The sequence below is a fragment of the Pseudomyrmex gracilis genome, unplaced genomic scaffold (genome assembly GCF_002006095.1).
Source record: "Pseudomyrmex gracilis isolate BER0280 unplaced genomic scaffold, ASM200609v1 scaffold_139, whole genome shotgun sequence".
In the NCBI taxonomy this organism is placed as follows: Eukaryota; Metazoa; Arthropoda; class Insecta; order Hymenoptera; family Formicidae; genus Pseudomyrmex; species Pseudomyrmex gracilis.
Window position 1 is genome coordinate 339,711 of NW_018020723.1, and position 17,961 is coordinate 357,671.

The 17,961-nt window shown below is 44.0% G+C and overlaps 3 protein-coding genes across 6 annotated transcripts; 1 reads left to right on the forward strand and 2 right to left on the reverse strand.

The window, feature by feature from the left end:
• Nucleotides 1–100: 100 nt before the first annotated feature.
• On the reverse strand, nucleotides 101–2,253 carry LOC109857017. 3 transcript variants are annotated; one of them, XM_020432860.1, is made up of 4 exons: nucleotides 2,212–2,253; nucleotides 1,595–1,687; nucleotides 985–1,230; nucleotides 101–672 (listed from the first exon to the last, which is right to left on the reverse strand). In XM_020432860.1, exons 2-4 carry the CDS (start codon nucleotides 1,643–1,645, stop codon nucleotides 385–387), a joined length of 585 nt encoding a protein of 194 aa, XP_020288449.1. In that variant the 5' UTR covers nucleotides 1,646–1,687; nucleotides 2,212–2,253; the 3' UTR covers nucleotides 101–384. The 3 variants fall into 3 exon arrangements, with proteins under 3 accessions (XP_020288449.1, XP_020288450.1, XP_020288451.1); XM_020432861.1 differs by having other exon boundaries at nucleotides 105–672; nucleotides 985–1,357; XM_020432862.1 differs by having other exon boundaries at nucleotides 105–672; nucleotides 985–1,429.
• LOC109857009 (mucin-5AC) lies at nucleotides 2,249–12,069 on the reverse strand. The gene is made up of 5 exons (XM_020432837.1): nucleotides 11,982–12,069; nucleotides 11,196–11,343; nucleotides 10,250–10,538; nucleotides 5,025–9,863; nucleotides 2,249–4,932 (listed from the first exon to the last, which is right to left on the reverse strand). The coding sequence occupies exons 2-5, from the start codon at nucleotides 11,324–11,326 to the stop codon at nucleotides 4,606–4,608; spliced, it is 5,586 nt and encodes a 1,861-aa protein (XP_020288426.1). The 5' UTR covers nucleotides 11,327–11,343; nucleotides 11,982–12,069; the 3' UTR covers nucleotides 2,249–4,605.
• A 551-nt stretch (nucleotides 12,070–12,620) lies between these two features.
• On the forward strand, nucleotides 12,621–17,923 carry LOC109857016 (MORN repeat-containing protein 5-like). 2 transcript variants are annotated; one of them, XM_020432859.1, is made up of 5 exons: nucleotides 12,621–12,738; nucleotides 17,008–17,168; nucleotides 17,243–17,402; nucleotides 17,504–17,673; nucleotides 17,767–17,923. In XM_020432859.1, the coding sequence occupies exons 1-5, from the start codon at nucleotides 12,637–12,639 to the stop codon at nucleotides 17,816–17,818; spliced, it is 645 nt and encodes a 214-aa protein (XP_020288448.1). In that variant the 5' UTR covers nucleotides 12,621–12,636; the 3' UTR covers nucleotides 17,819–17,923. The 2 variants fall into 2 exon arrangements, with proteins under 2 accessions (XP_020288448.1, XP_020288446.1); XM_020432857.1 differs by lacking the exon at nucleotides 12,621–12,738 and adding an exon at nucleotides 16,596–16,857 and having other exon boundaries at nucleotides 16,982–17,168.
• Nucleotides 17,924–17,961: the final 38 nt, after the last annotated feature.

Sequence of the window (17,961 nt, forward strand, 5' to 3'; positions counted from 1 at the left end):
TTCGCTGCATTTTACATTGTTAATGTTTTATTACGTTTGTGTTGTACACACATTTATACATTATATACTTTTTATATATAAAAATATATATTTTGTAATATAAACTCTTATGCGCTATGCAATATGATATAATAACCGTTAAATATTATGATTAATATCCGCATTATTGCTGCAGTTTGAAAACTATGTGATAGAAAAAATGGTCTGTGTAAAATATATATTGTATTAAATATATATTGTATTGCATCCCACAGGCCAATTGAATAAAATTGGACGTCTCTTAATAAAATCTAAAAGACGTCTCATTTCTTCTTCGAATAAGACATGTTTGAGGGAACACGTTTTTGGTTTTCAGACACGCACATATGTTTCCTGAGCAATGTATCAGCCGTTTCTCACACAAACATCGGAAGTGGCAGCATCACCAGCAACGCCTTCCTTTTTTGTGGGCGCGGAATGTAACAACACGTTTGATTCGCTCGAGATTGTCGCGTTTTGGTTTTGCAAAATCGTAGAACCAATTACGAGCGAATACGATGGCGGCTCTTCGACTTTTTCCTCACCGGATCGATCGATAGTTACCGCCACGTGACGTAACGGCGGTTCTCGTGCAGATACCACGGACGAGTAAGACGGCGGTGAGTCCATATTTGGCTGAGTTCTATAATCAGTCTGTAAAATATGACAAGTGAATATGAAAAAAATCAATAGGAAAAAACCGAGATAACAAGTAATACTTTATCTGTGAGGACGTTATCTTTGTTTTTTAATTTTTTCAGTTACAAAACAGTTATTATAAAACTACTAAAAACTCATAATGAAATCAAGACTTTAATCTTCATACTTTATATGTGTATAAATATGTAAATTAGTACATTATATATATATATATATATATATATATATGACTTTTAAATTTTTTTTTAAATTTTACAACGCCCTTTTATCTAATAACAAATCGTTGTTCCAGCATAGAACAAATACCTCTCCGTGATCTGTTAAGCCCGAAACAGTTCGAATTCTCGTTATTCTTTGATGCTCGCGCAGTCTTTCTTCATGAACTTTCTTCACTTTGCAGGCGTGATATATGCACGCAAGCAGAAAGATTATCGTTAACGCCACCAGAACGATCCACATATGCTCCCATTGCATTATTGACAATGCTGTCGTAAAGGTTATCAGCCATATAGTTACGAAGATGATGATCGTGCAATTGGACGAATCCGTTTCCTGAACAATCGGCATTACGGACATATTTCTTGTGTTGTACATTCACGTTGATTCAAGATAAAACGTCTGAGGAATGGCGCACGGACATTGATGGTTCACTAGACGTTACAACACCAATCCAACCGAACTAAGACGAAACGTACATTTAAAACATTTAGCCTGTTCTTCCATTACGTACGGCGCTTTATCGAGATCTTCGCTAGATGAATTATACGATAGTGAGAGCGAGCAAACACTGATAAAATATTATTTCCTCGCGCGATAGAAAATATATCGTATCAATTGACGATTACACCAAGGACGCGAGTGTTAATTAAAATAAAGAGTATATTTAAAAATTATTAGAACAGAACAGAATACGTACTCTCATAAAGAACAGAAAGCACACTGTTGCATCCAGTTCTGAAGTACACATCCTAGATGTGACAGCCTAACAAAGATTCCTCTCCGCAGCTAACTATAATTCACAATTTATCATATTTATAATACAGTACACCTATACGTGATGATGATGACACTCTATAATGCCACACTACATAATAAACATCAACAATTCACGTCAACTCGTTATTTAGCCACAATACGCTTCTACTTCTGACCTTACTTTATTCCAAGGCGAGATACATGAGTAAAAAATTCAAATCGAGTATTTAAAATGTCAAGTTTGCGTAGATTGCATTTAAAACAGCTTTTTTTTTTTTGCTATCTGCGTGCCACACTGAGAAACACCGCTCGGTCGGCAAAGAAGCAAGTGGTTATTGAAAAAAAAAAAAAAGAAAAAGTAACGTGCAATAAATCAGTGTCACAAACGAGCGAATTGATTGAGTCAGATTTTGTATTGACACTGGAGCAATGACGCTGAATTTTTGTCTCGCTGTCTCGTGATGAAAAGTAAAAATACGTTGTCACGTGGGTCTGCTATATTGCAGTCGGGCGATATAAATGCTACGCAAATGCTTACGCTTGCAAAATTATAATTACCTTGTTTAAAAAACTAGTCTCTCTCGCACAGGAACCGAAACGTGTATGATATATAATTTTAGATTTTCCGTAAATAAATTTTGATCATTCACACAATGTTACATTTATATACTAATAGAGAACGAAATGGCTTCCCATCTTTATAGCGACAAGACTTTACGTCAACTGCAAGATAAACGAACAAAGATCCCCACCATCGTCGCTATTTATCACCTGCCAATGACACACGCATGTTATAAAAGCAGATAAAACAATGATGCGTGCGATTAGTTTGAGACCGGTGGGAAGGGAGGGAGAAACGATTGCAATCGCCGTGTCTAACTCGCAAGAATGCGGGAAGCGCATTTATCCAAGTCATTATTATTGAACAAAGTTGCGCGTTTTCATTTAAAGTGATTTTATTGCGCTTTTACAAAAGTGGTAAAAGATAAATCATATAAAGTGGTAGATAAATCAGAAAGTGCGCCCCAGGTTAAAGCTAACAAATTCTGAAAGATTAAAATCATCGTACGTGCGTAATATGTTTCGTTAAAGATTATTATTTTCATTAATAAAACGTTAACGATTATTGTAGCTTGTGCGTGTGTGTGTGTGAACGTTAGAAATCGTATGAATCTGTTTTTTTTTTTTTTTTTTAACGACAGATCATCGATGTCAGAAATTATATACAGAATGAGAGTTAATGAAAAACAAAAAAAAAAATAAATATCGTCCCATAGCTCAGAAATAGTGCGAAGACTACTGATCGGGCGATCTCCAAGGTCTTCGATTGCGAAACTCGGAATTGTTTTTCGAGTTGATTTCTTTCTCTCTCTCTCTCTCTCGAAAAAAAAAAAACATTAGCGAAACTGCCGAGATGTGATTACAATGGTCGACAAAACTTTCCCCTCAATCGAACGATTACAGGGTGGTTCGAAATCGGAAACTGCAAGTACCTCGTACGCGAAAATTCGCGAGAGCGTAAAAAAGGAGAAAGGGGGAAAGGGGAAGGGAAGAGCATTGCAAATTTGTCGAGATTCGCACACACAACGGAGTGAATAGAAACGGGTAAATACCTAACGAGATACTGATAACACCTTGAGCGCCATGTTTTTTTTTTTTAGCGACAACGCGAAGTAAACATATATTTCACACGTGGAGCTGTTGGATCTCGCATTAATCTAAAATGAATGAATGAATGAAGATACAAGCAAGAGAGATATAGTGTATTGTTAATGTACATGGCAGCGCGAGTGGCGGACTGAGGAAGTGTGTGAACAAAACTAGCGACTAAGGGAATTCGGAAGAGGTGAAGTCTCGCTTGGGTTTTTTTTTTCTTTTTTTTTTTTTTTTGGTGACAACTACACATGGGGAGTGTTGTAAAAGCCTCTAGCCTGTCTCTTTTTACACAAATTCCGTAAAACGCAAGATCTACATTAGACGCTTTGCTGTATATATCGGAATTGTCGCATACTTATATATCTGCAAAGTAAAACACATACACACATTACCCGGGTTTTAACCATTTTTTTTTTTTTTCATACATGTGGGCGGACCGAGCGCGCGTTTTAACGGATTTATTCTCTCTTTCTTTGTCTCTCTCTCTCTCTCTCTCTCTCTCTCTCTTTCTCTCTCTCTCTCTCTCTTCACGCACACATACAAAAAAGATTTAACGCTCAGTTTATATCACAACGGTGTTAAAAGATTGCGTAATGTCAATCAGGGTCCAAATAGATTTATTGACGTTTGATAAGAACTCGTCGAGTTTGCTGGCGCGATCGCGCATCGCAGTCGTTTGCATTTCCACTTCGCAAAAAACAAAAAAAAAAAGAAATAAACGATCATTTGGACCGCGATTAAGATCGTTTCTCTTTCGCGTACAACCACATCTTTCCTTTCTCATTTCAGTCTATCATTTTGATCGTTCTTTTAATCATTTTTCATCCTTAAAAATATAATAGTATAAAAGTAACGCGCGCGATATCCATGTCGTGTGAGAGATGTCACGAATTAATTTTTGCGTACATTGCGGAACGTGCGACATACATATTATTTATTCGTGCGAAAGATATCGCGTGAATTTTCTTATCTCTAAACGAAAACGCGAGCGAGAAAGTTACAATTACGTAATTCTAGTTCGGGAAAATTGTTTACAAAATTTCCTAGACGGAAAATCATCCAAGTCATTATTCTACGCTTCGCTGTTCGAAAATACATTGAGCGAATCGATAGAAAGAAAACGTTTGTTTGAGCAAATCGATTATTTCGAACGAGAGTCGGCTTGCTTTTCTCGTAAAACAGAAAAATCCGCGATTGTGTGAAGTTATCGAAGAACGAGAAAACGAAACGGGATCGGGTTAATGGCATTTAGCGAGATATATATGTGTGTGTGTGTGTGTGTATGTGTGCGTTCGTTCAGGACAGTAATCGAGGATTGAAACGTCCCATGTGAAGTATTATGCCGGAGGGATTGTGACGAACGAAGTACAAGAAGGGCCTGTCGAGTTTTAATTTCGGTTTTTCCGACACGGTGGTCTGTCTTTCCTCTCTGTAGAAATCCTCTAGCGACTCGATCGACAACACGTCGCCGTCATACGACGCATCCTCCTCGGAAACGTTGGTATCGTCGATTACTTTCATGTGTCGCCTGGCGCTTCTTCTCAACGGTGTTGAGGGATACGTTTCCACGTGATGCCGATTGTTAAGAACGTTCTCGTCGCCGCAGGTGCTGAACAGGTTCATCTGCGAGCGAAATTTACGATTAGTATATTCCCCCGCAAAAATATCTCAGAGAAACTCTTATCGCGTATATAAAAGCGTAAGGGTTCACTCACTTGTAACACGTCGGCCAAATAAAGTCGATGACCTACGCCGTTGATGCCCTTGAAATCGGCGTTGCCCGAGAAGAGCTCGTCCAGTCCCATTCTCTTTAGAGCGGCGGTGGCGTTGATGATGGATCTGTGACTGAACTTCGGAACCTGCAGCTCCAGGCTGTTCCTCGGGATCAGAACTTTGAGCAATTTGTTCCAGGTGCCGTCGCGAAAGGCGCTTCGCACGAGACGCTGCTCGAGACGATCCAGGGTGTCGCCGGGCGCGGTGTGACCCTGCTGACCCGGCAAGACGAAGATGGTCGAGACCAATTTGTCGCTACCCCCGAGGGCGATCGCGGTGGCGTCGATACTGGGCTCGTAGCCGGCCAGGACACTCGATCGCCAAGTGGTAGCCGGGACGGGTACGAGTTTTCTCTGTCTGACCGCCGGCGAGACCGCGAAGTACAATTCGCCGTCCCTGCCGACGGAACTGGTCAGACTGCTGTTGCAGTCGGTTTGAAACACGTTGGCGGAGAGCGCGGCCAAAGGCGATCTCAGCGGAATCGTGCTCGTCTTGACGAAGTCCTTGATCCTACCGCCGGTTTGCTTCCTGATAAGCAAATTCGTTCGCCTGCGCACGAGGTCGCTGATGGTGGCGAAGTTCACCTCGGTTACGAGACCCTCGTAAAACTGTTGCGCCTGCTCCTTGTAGAAAGGCATGAGCTTTCGAACTTTCATCTTGTCGGCGAACAATTCCCGAACGAAAGCGGCGTTCGCGATACCCTGACCCCTCACCAGGCTCACGGTGTCGGTTATATTCTGAAACACCAAATGCGGATTGAACGTGGCCACGTCGTCCAGACCGAGCACCTCGTTCATCTGATCGGACGTCGGTCCGCGAGCGCCCAGGAAGATCATCGCCAGCAAACTGGTCATTCCGAACGGCGAAAGCGCCAGCGATCGCGCGGTGCTCAGACCCTTGTTGGTGGCAACCCAGAAGTTGAACGCGAGCTCGTTGCACAGTTTGGCGAAGTTCACGATGTCGGCGCTCGTGCGACTGACAGTAACGTCCAAGCCGTTCGCGCTCTGCGACGCGTCCAGCTGAACGGATTGCGTCGAAGTCTCCTGCTGATCCTGCGTCGCTTCGGTCGTCGGGAAACGATTGTTCTCGATTACGGAGCTGGATGTGAACGGTGGGAACGTTTGGCTGACGACGGGTGGTGGTTTCCTTGACGGTGGTCTCGGCGGCTTCGGGAGCTTCGGCGGGACTTGCTGCGTTATCAGCGTCCACTTGTCCTCCGCGCTCGTGTCGGTCGTCGAAACGACGTCGGGTTTCTCCGCGGGCTTGTGGCCAACCGTGGGTCTCGACACCTGGCGAACCGGAGGCGTCGTCGATGACGGCACGCGCGTCACTTCCGGCTTCGGGCTCTCGGAATGTTTCAAGGACGCGGGTTTGTTCTCCGTCTTGTTCAACAACTGTCCGTTAATCGAGTCGTTCTTTATCGACAATCCGGAAACGTTCGTTTCGATTGTCGTCGTCTTCTGCGTCGTGATCTGAGAAGGTTTCTTATTCTGACTTAAGACGTTATCGACAGAACTCGAATTGTTCGTGTTATTATTATTCAAACTCGGTTTGGCGAGTTCTTGCTTGTTCTCATTTGCGTCGCCTGACAATTTCTGCGTGTCAACTTCCGCGACAATCGGCTTGGTAGTGCCGACGTCTTTCTGACTCGAAAACAAAGAGCCGTTGTCGTTCTTCTCGTTACCCTGCTGCACAATCGTGTGGTCATCTTTGAAGTCAATTTCTGCGATGTTCAGATTTTGCGAAGAAGACTCGGACGAGGTCGTTTCGTTCGCCACGGCAGTGTTTAACGTAACGTTAGAAGCGCTGCTAATAATTTTGTGCGAACTATGCAACAACTCGGAGTTGGAATTGTTCGAAGCGAAATGAGGAAGAACTTTCTCTGTCGTTGACGAGATAATCGCGACGAGGGATTCGCCCGACGTTTGGTTTTCCGTTTTCGCGTTGCTCTCCGTTGCGTGTGTCGACACGTTCACCGAATGCCTGGTGTTGTTGTTTGCGTCAGCCGGATCAATTAACGCAACTTTCACAGGTAACTGCGACTCCGGACTCGCGTCTGTTTTTGTTACAACAGGCGCCTCCGTGGTTTTTGTTCTCTCGTTGTTCTCCGGTTTCTTTCGATCGTTACTTTCGCCGCTCGGTAATGTCTCGTTGGCATTCGACGATTGAATATTGCCCGTCGTCGATGGTTTCGCGGAACCAGCGGTAACGAATTCCGCGACAATTGCAGCGCCCTGTCCGACGTTGTCCTTCGCATTTTCGGTAGTAGTCGCGAATGTGTCTGGCAAGGAAGACGAAGAAGAAGACGCTGTTGTCGAATCGTCGACTCTCTCGCTACCAGTCGACGGTTTAATCGCTTCTGTCGTGTCATTGACCGACTCCTCCTTCGTCTTTAACGTGTCGTTCGCGAGTTCCGAGTCCGTTAAGAGCGACGCCTGCGTTGTTTGCGTCGCATTTCTTTCCTTCTGATCGTCCTTCTTTTCGACACTGTCCTTGTACATTTGAACGGTGGTTTTGATCTCTTCCGCGAGCTTCGTCGCGTCGGACGAGATCGTCGGCGCGCTCGTCGTTGCTTGATTCTCGTTGGACGACGCGCTCGTCGCAAATCCGGCGATGAGACCGCTCGCCAAGTCGCCGGCTGCGAGATTCGACGCGTGCGTAGGCAAAGCGATCGGCTCGACCGAAGGAATGCTGGACGGTAAGGGTGCGATGTTCAGTAATTGATCCACAGCCGACACCGGATTGCTCAAATTCAACTTCGCAAATGTATCTTCGAAGATTTCAACAGTCGGCGTGGATTTGCTCGAGGATTCATTCGACAACAACGCGGTTGTTGTCGGTCGCGTCGTTTCGGCTACCGAGTCGAGTGCCGTTGAAGCGGTGGACGAGATTTTCGCGACGGTCGACGTAGCTTCGTCGACGACGTGTTTCTCCAAAGCTGCATCAGTCGCGACGGTTTGACTCGCCGGTGACGAAACGTTGAGAATCTTCTCGGGCTGAGTCGAGTGCGAAGTGGTCGTACCGATCGATTGGACGCTTACTTTCTCCGGCGTTGCGGTTGAATTTTCGATTGCCATATCGTTTTTCATCGCTTCGATCGAAGCCGGTGTTGTAACAATCTTAGCATTTGGAAGAGTCTCGGAGATTCCGACGTTCGCGATCGATTCTCGATTCGCATCTGTCATTGCATCGGACTGTTGAACGGTGTAATCAATCGGTCGAACGGTAACGACCGGCAATAGAGCTTCGATGGGAATAGTCGTGTGAATTTTTTCCGTACTGGCAACGTGTTTTTCCTCGTTCGCGTCGTGGGACGTGAGCGCGTCGTGTTGCGTGTTCGCAATCGCTGTTTGATCCGAGACGTTGCGTCTTCCGTCGTAATCGACGTTCACGTCGATCGGCATCATCTCCGGCGTCTCGTTCGACGGCAACGACAACATGGGAGGTCTCGCTTCCGAGACCTGACTCATTACGTTGGACAGGGAGTCGATCAATTGCGTGGGTAATGGTTCGACCGGCGCCGGCTGTGGTTGGATCTCAGTGGTCGGTTGGGAATTGCGATGAGCCGCCGGCGTGTACGTCGGCGTAACCGACGAGTAACCTAATGATTCTTTCGTAACAATCGTGAAATTTTCACCGAGCTGATTTGCCGCGTGCTGCAGTGTTGAGGCACTAGTCGAGACCTCGAGAACTTCCGAAGCGGAGAAGAAGACGGTCGACGATGTTTCGTCGTGATCAGATTTTAGTGGCGCGGATGCGTGGGAAAGCAGTGGCTCCGAAGTGGTGGCATTAGTTCGCGGAATTGCTGTATCGTATGTTGCGCTCACCTGAGACTCTGTCGTAACACCCGGCACGAACGAGGAGGAATCTTCATCATACGAAGCCGCCGGCTCCGTATTGTTCTTGCTCTGCGTGACAACGTAATCCGCGCTCGAAGACGAAATGTCGTCGGTCACACTCGTGATTGCCTCATCACTGGAAGACACGTCGAACGTGACAATCTTCTGCATGTCGGGTATCAATTCCGTCGACGATGATGATGATGATGATGATACACTCGGTGTGGTAATCGAATGATATACCAATGGAACTGTTATTGCCTGATCCACCGTGTCGTTGAGATTCGTTATGTTTTTCGTGATATTGTACACACTCAAAGGTTGCGTATCTGAACTCGTCAACTGCGGGAGTGTCGTAGCTTCGGGCACTTCCGTCAAAGTCACCTCCACGAAGTGTTCAGTTTGACCGCGCTCAGTAGTAGTACTAGTAGTAGTAGTAGTAGTAGTAGTAATCGTAGTAGTAGCGGAGCTAGAAGAGACAGTCGGCTTGTTATCACTCTCGACCGGTATCACACTGAGCATCTGGAAAATCGGGCTCTCGGTAACGGCGGATTGCAACGTGGACAATTTCTGTTCCGTTAAAGTGATAACCGGAACCGGGATCATCGGTTTCTCCGTCGGTTTTTTTTCCTGCGGCACGTTGTTATTAGCGAAACCGCCGTACGCATTCTGAACGTCGGGCGACATTATCGGGGGCTTCCTCGTCGGGACTTTCGACGTCGCGCTCACAGTTTTCTCAGTCGTGGGATTTCGCGACAGATGATTGAATTCGCCGCCCGAAAGAATCGCGTCCGTTTCACCTGACAGAATCGACGGCAGAATGTTGCTCCACTCGACGTTCGCGTGTTCCGGAATCTTCGGAATCAAACCGCCCGTTAAAGCGGGCGGTTTGTCGAGCGCGCTCTTCAACACGTTCTGCACCTTCTGGACCACATCCATGACCTAAAAACCGCGACGTGGAATCTGTTAAATTCGGAGCCGGAACAGGCTTCGAATAACTCTTTAAAAGTTGCTAATTTTTATTCAAAATTATTCATATATTGATAAGCGTAAATCTTCAAAAGCAATTTTCCTTGAAAACTTTATCATCTTATCTGATTAGAAAGATCTCTAAAGCGCCAGAGCTAAATGTTTTTTTCTTATTTTATTATCAGTTTCCCTTTTAATTTATTTATCGTGCTATTTTTTTATTAAGCAAATCTATTTTCCAATTTATAATTTATTAATTATCTAAATTCTTCTATTTATATCTATCGTCTTACACGTTATTTACACACAGAATCTTACAGATAAGATGGAACAAAAGACGAGAGACTGTCAAACGAGACCTTTTTGCCGCCCGTCAGAACGTCGCCGGCTTTTTGAGGTTCTTGCCTGTCCATCGCTATGTGATCCGCGCCACCTGCTGCAATGAGACCTTGAATCTCCTCAACGGTCATCTGCCGCGTAATCATATCACCCTTGTCGTTGTAAGTATAAAACTGAAACTTGTCGGGCCGCAAAAGTCCGGCCGGGGAAGCGACCAGTTTGTGGCTGGACTGCATGTTGTTTTTGTTGCCGTCCGTAGGATGAGCGCGTTTGTTGTAGTCCTGACGGATCATTGTTGATGTGGCTGCACTGTAAAACGCGACGCAGATCCGTCCAGAATTATATACCATCGCGTATATGAATCATTGCGAGTCCCAATCGCGGTGTTTTTCTCGAAGATCGCAGATTAGAATTTTTTTTTTTTATGTACAAGTAGAACAAAAACGATATTTATTTTATTTGCGTTAAGATTTTTTTTTCAGTAAATTTGCTTCGCAAATAAAAATCAAAATTCGCGCATGTCAGGGAATTTGTGACAGCGACGGCAGCGCGAATCGATTTGATAAGAGCCTCTAAGGTTCAATGCGCGCGTATGTAATCTCACTTCCCAATCAGTCTGCCAATTAAGAACGCGAGATGAAACAGCTGTCTGACAGCTCGCGGGAACTAAGGCGAGTGTTTTGAAAAAAAAAGAAGATTCGATTGTTGCGCCTCGCGCGATTATCTGTCTTCCGCATTCTCTCTGTTTTGTCTTTCCCACGCGATTTCCATCTAAACACCGCTCGCGTTAATTCAAAACGCGAAAGAAAAGGACACGTTGCTCTAATTTTATCTCACACACACACACACCGTTCTAAATTCACACGCACACGTTCGACATACACGCGTATGCGTGTGTGTGCACACAATTCGCGATTTGTTGGTTCGTAATTGGGAAAGAAGATGTTTTATTTACGTGATACTGACCTAGGATCGAAAATGTTCGCAGGCACGTGCGCGCGTGGTTCATCGTGGACCGGTACGGTCGCACCTAATTGCGGATTCGTCCAAAATATCACTAGTGCCGGCAACAGCCAGCATAATCGTTCCAGCAACATAATTTCCGTTTCTTTTTCTGAAAACGAAAAAAAGGTAATCCGGAATTACTCTTCTGACGGAATATAACTTTTGCTAAAACCGCTTCCGGTTTTCTTTTTCTCTCTCTCTCTCTCTCTCATATTCACGCACGTTTATCGAATTGAGAGAGATATACGGAAATTCGTCGGGAATTAAATATCCACTTCTTCGTGACGAGAGATCCGCGCTTACGTTAGACAGTTAGTTGCGCGCGTTCTAAGGTTCTAAGATACGGCGCGCGATATGGGAAAAAAGCCGCGAATGAAAAAAAAAAAAAAGAAGAAGCGCGCGAGAAAGGAAAGAGAAGAGATAGGTCAGCGAACCTTTTAATTTCTTGCTAACTGGTTGTTATATCTGTTTTATCTTTATGAGCGAGTGGTTTTTTTTTTTTGTTGCTCCTGGAGTTATATTCACCTCTCCGTCGCGCGTGCAAAAATCATCCGGAAGATGACAATTATGCGCAATTAGCGTGTTCTCCAAAGAGACGAAATTGCGGATGTCAATCCTAAACCTGGCGTATCTAACTTGCGTCTTTCCTTTCTCGCACATATCCCCCCCGGAACGAAATAAAAAGAAGCGAAGCCTCTTTTTTGAGGCTCGAGTAATTTGTTTGTTTTTTTCGCAAGGCACACTCACGTTTTAAAAATGGCTCCTTGAAAATGTCATTTAATCCGCAGGTTCCGGTCGTCGGTGTGTAACTGCGATATCAATTGTTGTTGCGGCGATCGCGCTATATAACGGTCGACAACACCACCACTGGACAACGACGATCACCGGACAGAGAGAGAGACAAGAGAAACAGAAATCCGTAATATTCAACAAAAAAAAAAAAAAAAAAAAGACAACGCTGCTGAATACGTTCGTCGGCGAAGGCGTTTGTCCGACGATCTCCTTCGGACGTGTTCGATTCCCTCGCGCGAATCGACGCCGTCGTTTCTATCCCTTTTTTCCCCCTTGCGATCCTTCCTTCGCGCCTCCGTCCGATCCTCTCTTTCTCTCTCTCTCTCTTTTTCTCTCTCGTTTTCTCTTCTTCCTTTCTTCTGTTAAGGGATCAAGGACGTTTGGCAGTTGAGACTGTTGTGCGGTCGACCTTGTTGTCAGACTCGCCGGTGTAGTGACCTCAGGCCACGGCGAAGATTACGGAGCGTGTGCCGCCTCTGTGCGAACTCCTCCCTTTTCTTCTTCCTCGCCTTCCAGGTCTCTCTCTTTCTCTCTCTCTTTCTCTCTTTCTTGTCTCTTCTTTTTCTCGCGCAATCCCTCGCACTACTATACGCCGTCGTATATCTCGCGTATGTGTATCGAAGCCCGGCTTGGACACTACGAGCGATTCTCTTCCTACGCCACACTTGTCCGCTTCTGCCGTCTTATACCCTGGATAAACACATACTGCAAGGTAGGATCCTTTGCTGGAACGAACGCGGCGAAACAGAAGAGTCGGAAGAGTTGAGGAGGGGGAGACACGCTCCTGAGGGGTAAGACAGAGAAAGGACTTCGCCTCTTTCGCCGCTTTGCGAAGAGCTTCGTCGTCGTCGTCGTCGTCGTCGTCGTCGTCGTGGATCGAGTGGATTACGCGGAAACAGGTGACGCGCGTACATACCCGCCTTGTGCGTGTACGTGCGGTTTTACGCACGATAGTCGCGGATAGATCCGAAGCGAATTTCGTTGGAAAAACGTTGTGGAACAAGATTTTTCTTCTCCTCCCGCTCGATTGAAAATTGCTGAAAAATCGCTAAGAAAATTTTGATTTTATGTTCCAGCTTTTACTTTCAATTTTAACACCGATGCGAATCGTCACGCTCGAATTGTGACGCTCCATTCCAGTGGCTTTTCATATTCCTTAATCGAAAACGAGAAACGTTGGAAGATTTTCAAAGAAAATTTATATAAGCGGGAAAGAGGAAGAGAGAGAGAGAGAAAAGTAGTCACACACAAATATTTTTGAAACGACAACTGCGGCGTGAGCCAGGCCGACGATTCGTGGCGTTTAACGGTACATCGACCGAATGAGTCGTACATGACGTATTAAATTGTGGAAGAAAACCACGCGATGGACCGTGCCGGGAGTTATTTGTAGAAGCCAAAGACCTTTTAAAAGAGATAATCTTTCACAAACGGACATTTATCAGTATATTGTATTCCGCAAGCGAGTTTTGCTTGTGAAAGAAAGTCGCGTAAATATCAGATGTGCGCGATTTCATTCATGAAGCGAATCGATCGTCCTTGATAAACGCGCGAACATCTCAAGACGGACTGCGTCAACATTTTTGGAAAAAGAAAAAAAAACACTCGCACGATGTTGCGACCGCGCAACTAGTTTTACCGCTCTTCCAATAAAACCAACATCTTTTTGGATGCAAATTAAATAATCGTATCGTTTGCTGATGAGATAAGATTTCTCGGTTTTATTGTTCGCGGAGAAACAACTCTCTTTCTCGCAACCGATGACTGTGCGACGGGGGCAAAAAAGCGAAAAACGATAAGACTTGAATTTGACAGACACTTCGTGTGTGTGCGCGCGCGCTCTAAGGGAGACAAATAGACTATCGCGCTCTCGCGGGTAAGAGAACCCGTTTTCTCGTTTCTGTGCGGCCGGCACGACGTGTGTGTTGTCTGGTTGAGTTTTCTGTACGTCGAACATGCGCGGGTTAATAAACAGCTGTCCCACTTGCACGGACTGTCCATCCGTAACCTACTGTTTACCAAGACAACGGTACCGCGCCACGAGAGCTGGATTAAGGTTTATCCAACGGTTTACCTATCGACGAATTTCATGCCGAGAGGGGCACTACTCTCTCGGGAGTAGCGCAGAAAAGGGGAACGCGAGAACGAGCGCTCCGTAAACTCCGACACCGACCGAGTCCGACCTATTTTTCCCGCCACCGATTTCACATAGCTCTCGGCAAGTAGTACCTTATTGGATACGCGCGAGACGTTTGTGATCGATTCGCAAAACAATATATTCCATACATCCGGTCCGTCCGTCTGACGGGCCTTGCCCGTCTCCTCGCCCTGACGAAAGTTTGATCGATTGGACCTACGCGGGAGAACGTTCTCCAAACAACTGGTACGCGATCAACTTCGTCGTTTCACATTTCACATTTATTTGTTTAATTTTTTTTTTGTATTTTATTTTTCAAAATCTTAATTGTGCAACTTAATCACAAGTACATAATTGGACACGTTATCTTTGTCACTTTTAACTTCGCGTTGATCGCGAAGAAAAAGTCGATCTCTCGATATCGATCTGCGACGAATCGCACTTCGATGTCGGTTCAAAAATCTGGAGATTTCATTTTTCTACAATTTTCTTTTTCAAAATTATACAAGTGATTTATAATCGCGAATTTTTTTTCGCACAAGTTCCTTTTTAATCTCGCGTTGACAAATCGACTTCCCGATCGCGACGAATTATGTACTTCGATATCCATCTCAGTCCAAATCTGGAACTTTTTTAGTTTTCCAGAGAATATTTATATGCGTGAACGATAACGAAAATCGCATTTCTAACAATAGAACGTTTCCCTCTTCGACGCGATGCGCGCACGCATGAGAATATGCTATCACAATCGGGGGAGGAGACAGAGAGAGAGAGAGAGAGAGAGAAAAAAAAACACAAGTTAACCGTGTGTCTGCACGAGAAATTCTCAGGTGCGTGAGAGATTCTCCGCGGCGAAGGTGTCACGCTCGGCTGAGCTAACACTACATTCCAGATTACGTAGCTGGAATCGTAGCTCCTAAGAGAGCATCGTCCTGAGAGCATCGACTGGCGTAATCGTCTCTTCCGTCGCCTAATGCGGCGACTCCGCATTATAAATGTTAATCGATACGCGCGCGATACCGCGAGCACAGTAGATAGCGCGTATATATATATATGTATTAATACATGTTCGTGTCCGACATGTAACTATGTAACGCGAGATAAAAGGAGAGAAAGAGACGCTGATGTCTTTATCGCGGTCTTGTGCGAGCGTATTACTTCAAGTTCTTTCTTATCGCTTCGTTTGTTTTTTTGTGTAACAGCTTATGTGGATTATGTAAATCCACAAAATCGATTCCGTGAAATAATTTTGATTATTTATCGCGGCAACACAAAGAAGAGATGGAGTATTTCGAGAAATTACACTAATAATGTTCATCCCGTTTTGCCTCGCAATGTCGTCAATATTTTTTTTTTTTTTTTTTAATTACAAGAAAAGCTGCGAATTTCATTCGTACCGATTTTCTCGGAACAGTTCCAAGATTTGTGTGATCTTCCATTCCGATTTTCTTGTACAAAACTTTTCGCACTCGTACACGTGCAGATGATAAAGTAAAAAATTAATTTTTTTGGTTTTGTTCATCAAAAGTAGATTTGTCCCGAAATTGGCGAACGGAAACTATGATCGTGTCTTTCCCGGAAAGAAATAAATTTACGAGAGAACATCTTTGACGATAAAATTGTCTTTCTCCGATCTCTTCTTCGTCTTCGTCGCGTGTCATACAAAGTGACGAGACGCTGGAAAATCGTCTGGTTAACAACTCGTTCAAACTTTGCGGAAACTGCGTTTGCTATTCAAAGCCAGCATACGTTGTTCGAGCTGTTGGTGTGAAACTTGGCAAGTATAAGCGCTTCTCGACACGTATATACCGGAATGTGTGACTTTTCGGCACACATAACAGTAGTGTATACGCGGCGCATGAGACGATCTCTCACATATAGAAGTACGAGGGGGGAGACAGGTAACGGTCTCCTCCACGCCGTTGTCCAATGCGTGTGTTACGAATTCCGTATTCCGAGCGCCGCGCGCTCGTCCAAAAATCTGATTTAGTTACGCGCGTAGGATGTGAAAATGCCCGTCTCGGATATGTGTTAATACATGATATACACACACGCACATTATGCGGACGATTGCTCCCGTTTATGTGTGTTCTCAAATTCGAGACGCGTGTCCGTGTCTCTCTCTCTCCCAGACTTGCACGTTCGTCCGAGGACGCGACCACAAAATTCCGACCGAGATTATCCGGAATACCAGGCAACGAGGCCATCCTGTAAGGATAAACCGTGTCTCCGGGTGTCGATTGTTCGGGAAGGAGAAACTTATTCTTCTCGCGCGCGTTTTTGACTTGTTCTCCGCATTTGTCATACGTCAAATGTTCTCCGCAATTCTAGATAATTAAACACAACACATTAATAAAATATACAATAAAAATAAATACATAAGATAAGCAAAAAAATTTAAATAAAAATAAATAAAAACTTGATACAACAAATATAAAGTACATGTACAAGATAAGCAGAAATTTAAATAAAAAATAAATAAAAAACTTGAAGCTTCAAGAGCAATTGTTTACACGCGATATTTAATTGCAATTATGCGTAGAAGCGACATGACTACCGCGATGATTACAAATATAGAAGAGGAAGACGAAATGAAAATACTATGCGAGATTCAATTCGTCAACGATGACAAATTTGAGGAAAAACGATCTGCGATTATCGAGCCGCGCGCTGGCAGATACGTTACACCTCACAGTTAGTTAAAATTGCAACTATTCTAAAAAAAGAACTACATTTTTTTAAATGCAATTTATTAATAACGTAAAAAGGAGGAAACGCACCGGTGTCGAAGTCACAGCGTTATTCTCTGTTTTTCCAGAAGTGGTGATAGAAGGAATATTTCAGGACGGTGTGCTTCACGGTGAGGGAAGTATGCGCTGGCCGCAAGGACAAAGAATAGACGGTACTTGGGATCGAGGAAAACTGGTAGAAAAGCGTTACACGTTCGCGGACGGTTTGTCGTATCAGGAAGACGGATGGGATTATTGTAAACCTCCCGACAGACGGTTTGCGATTGTTATCTCTCTTATCTGAAACATCAAAATAAAACTGTAAGAAATTATAAACAAAAAACTTGCAGATTTTATAATTGCATACTAAACGGTCTGAGACCAGCGCGAAAAGTATTAAAAACCAATACCCAGCCAACTAAGATCATAACTCCGTTCGGTTATGATACCGGTACTGGGATTTTTGACTACGGCAAGAAGTGCGTAGCGTCGTATCGTAATTGCAAAAAGGTAAATTACAATGTTCAACAGTAGCAAAGAATATATGTGTATTCTTGTAAAAACAAATTAAAAAATTATAAAAACAATGAGGAATAAATATTATTACAAAGATACTCGAGATTCCAACGACGGAAGAAAGTACTTGGATAAGGGAAAATTGCCGAAAGGGCTGGACGGAACCAACTGGTTACCGAGAATGGTTACACGAATACTGGCACTCGGGCGCGGCAGAGTTTGAGACGTTATTACCTGAGGACGAAACGGAAAATTGGTGGCAAAGGTATGTAAGTTACACACACACACACACACACAAAACTTAAAAATTACTTGACAAAGATTTAATACAAAAATTAATTTAATTGCATTATTTAAGATTGACGACATTTGTCAGACATTCACCCGATGATAAGACAAAAACAACCTAAAAATAAGTTCAAAAAAGAAATATTATCTATTAAAACTTGTGTAAGAAATATATGCATACATTAAGACAAAAAAATAATTAAAAAGTAATATAATAAATAAAAAGATATGTGATATATATATATATATATATGGGTAATTCTCA

Excerpts from the sequence above, each read along its gene's own strand:
- LOC109857009 (XM_020432837.1), bottom strand. The coding sequence starts at position 11,326 with ATGTTGCTGGAACGATTATGCTGGCTGTTGCCGGCACTAGTGATATTT. Across the intron at positions 10,539-11,195 it reads GCGAACATTTTCGATCCTAG|TGCAGCCACATCAACAATGA; the intron begins GTCAGTATCACG and ends CGCGTTTTACAG. Across the intron at positions 9,864-10,249 it reads TTCTGACGGGCGGCAAAAAG|GTCATGGATGTGGTCCAGAA; the intron begins GTCTCGTTTGAC and ends CGCGGTTTTTAG.
- LOC109857016 (XM_020432857.1), top strand. The coding sequence starts at position 16,698 with ATGCGTAGAAGCGACATGACTACCGCGATGATTACAAATATAGAAGAG. Across the intron at positions 16,858-16,981 it reads CAGATACGTTACACCTCACA|AAGTGGTGATAGAAGGAATA; the intron begins GTTAGTTAAAAT and ends CTGTTTTTCCAG. Across the intron at positions 17,674-17,766 it reads ACGGAAAATTGGTGGCAAAG|ATTGACGACATTTGTCAGAC; the intron begins GTATGTAAGTTA and ends GCATTATTTAAG.
- LOC109857017 (XM_020432860.1), bottom strand. The coding sequence starts at position 1,645 with ATGTGTACTTCAGAACTGGATGCAACAGTGTGCTTTCTGTTCTTTATG. Across the intron at positions 1,231-1,594 it reads GCTTTCTGTTCTTTATGAGA|GAAACGGATTCGTCCAATTG; the intron begins GTACGTATTCTG and ends CCGATTGTTCAG. Across the intron at positions 673-984 it reads GCTTAACAGATCACGGAGAG|ACTGATTATAGAACTCAGCC; the intron begins GTATTTGTTCTA and ends CATATTTTACAG.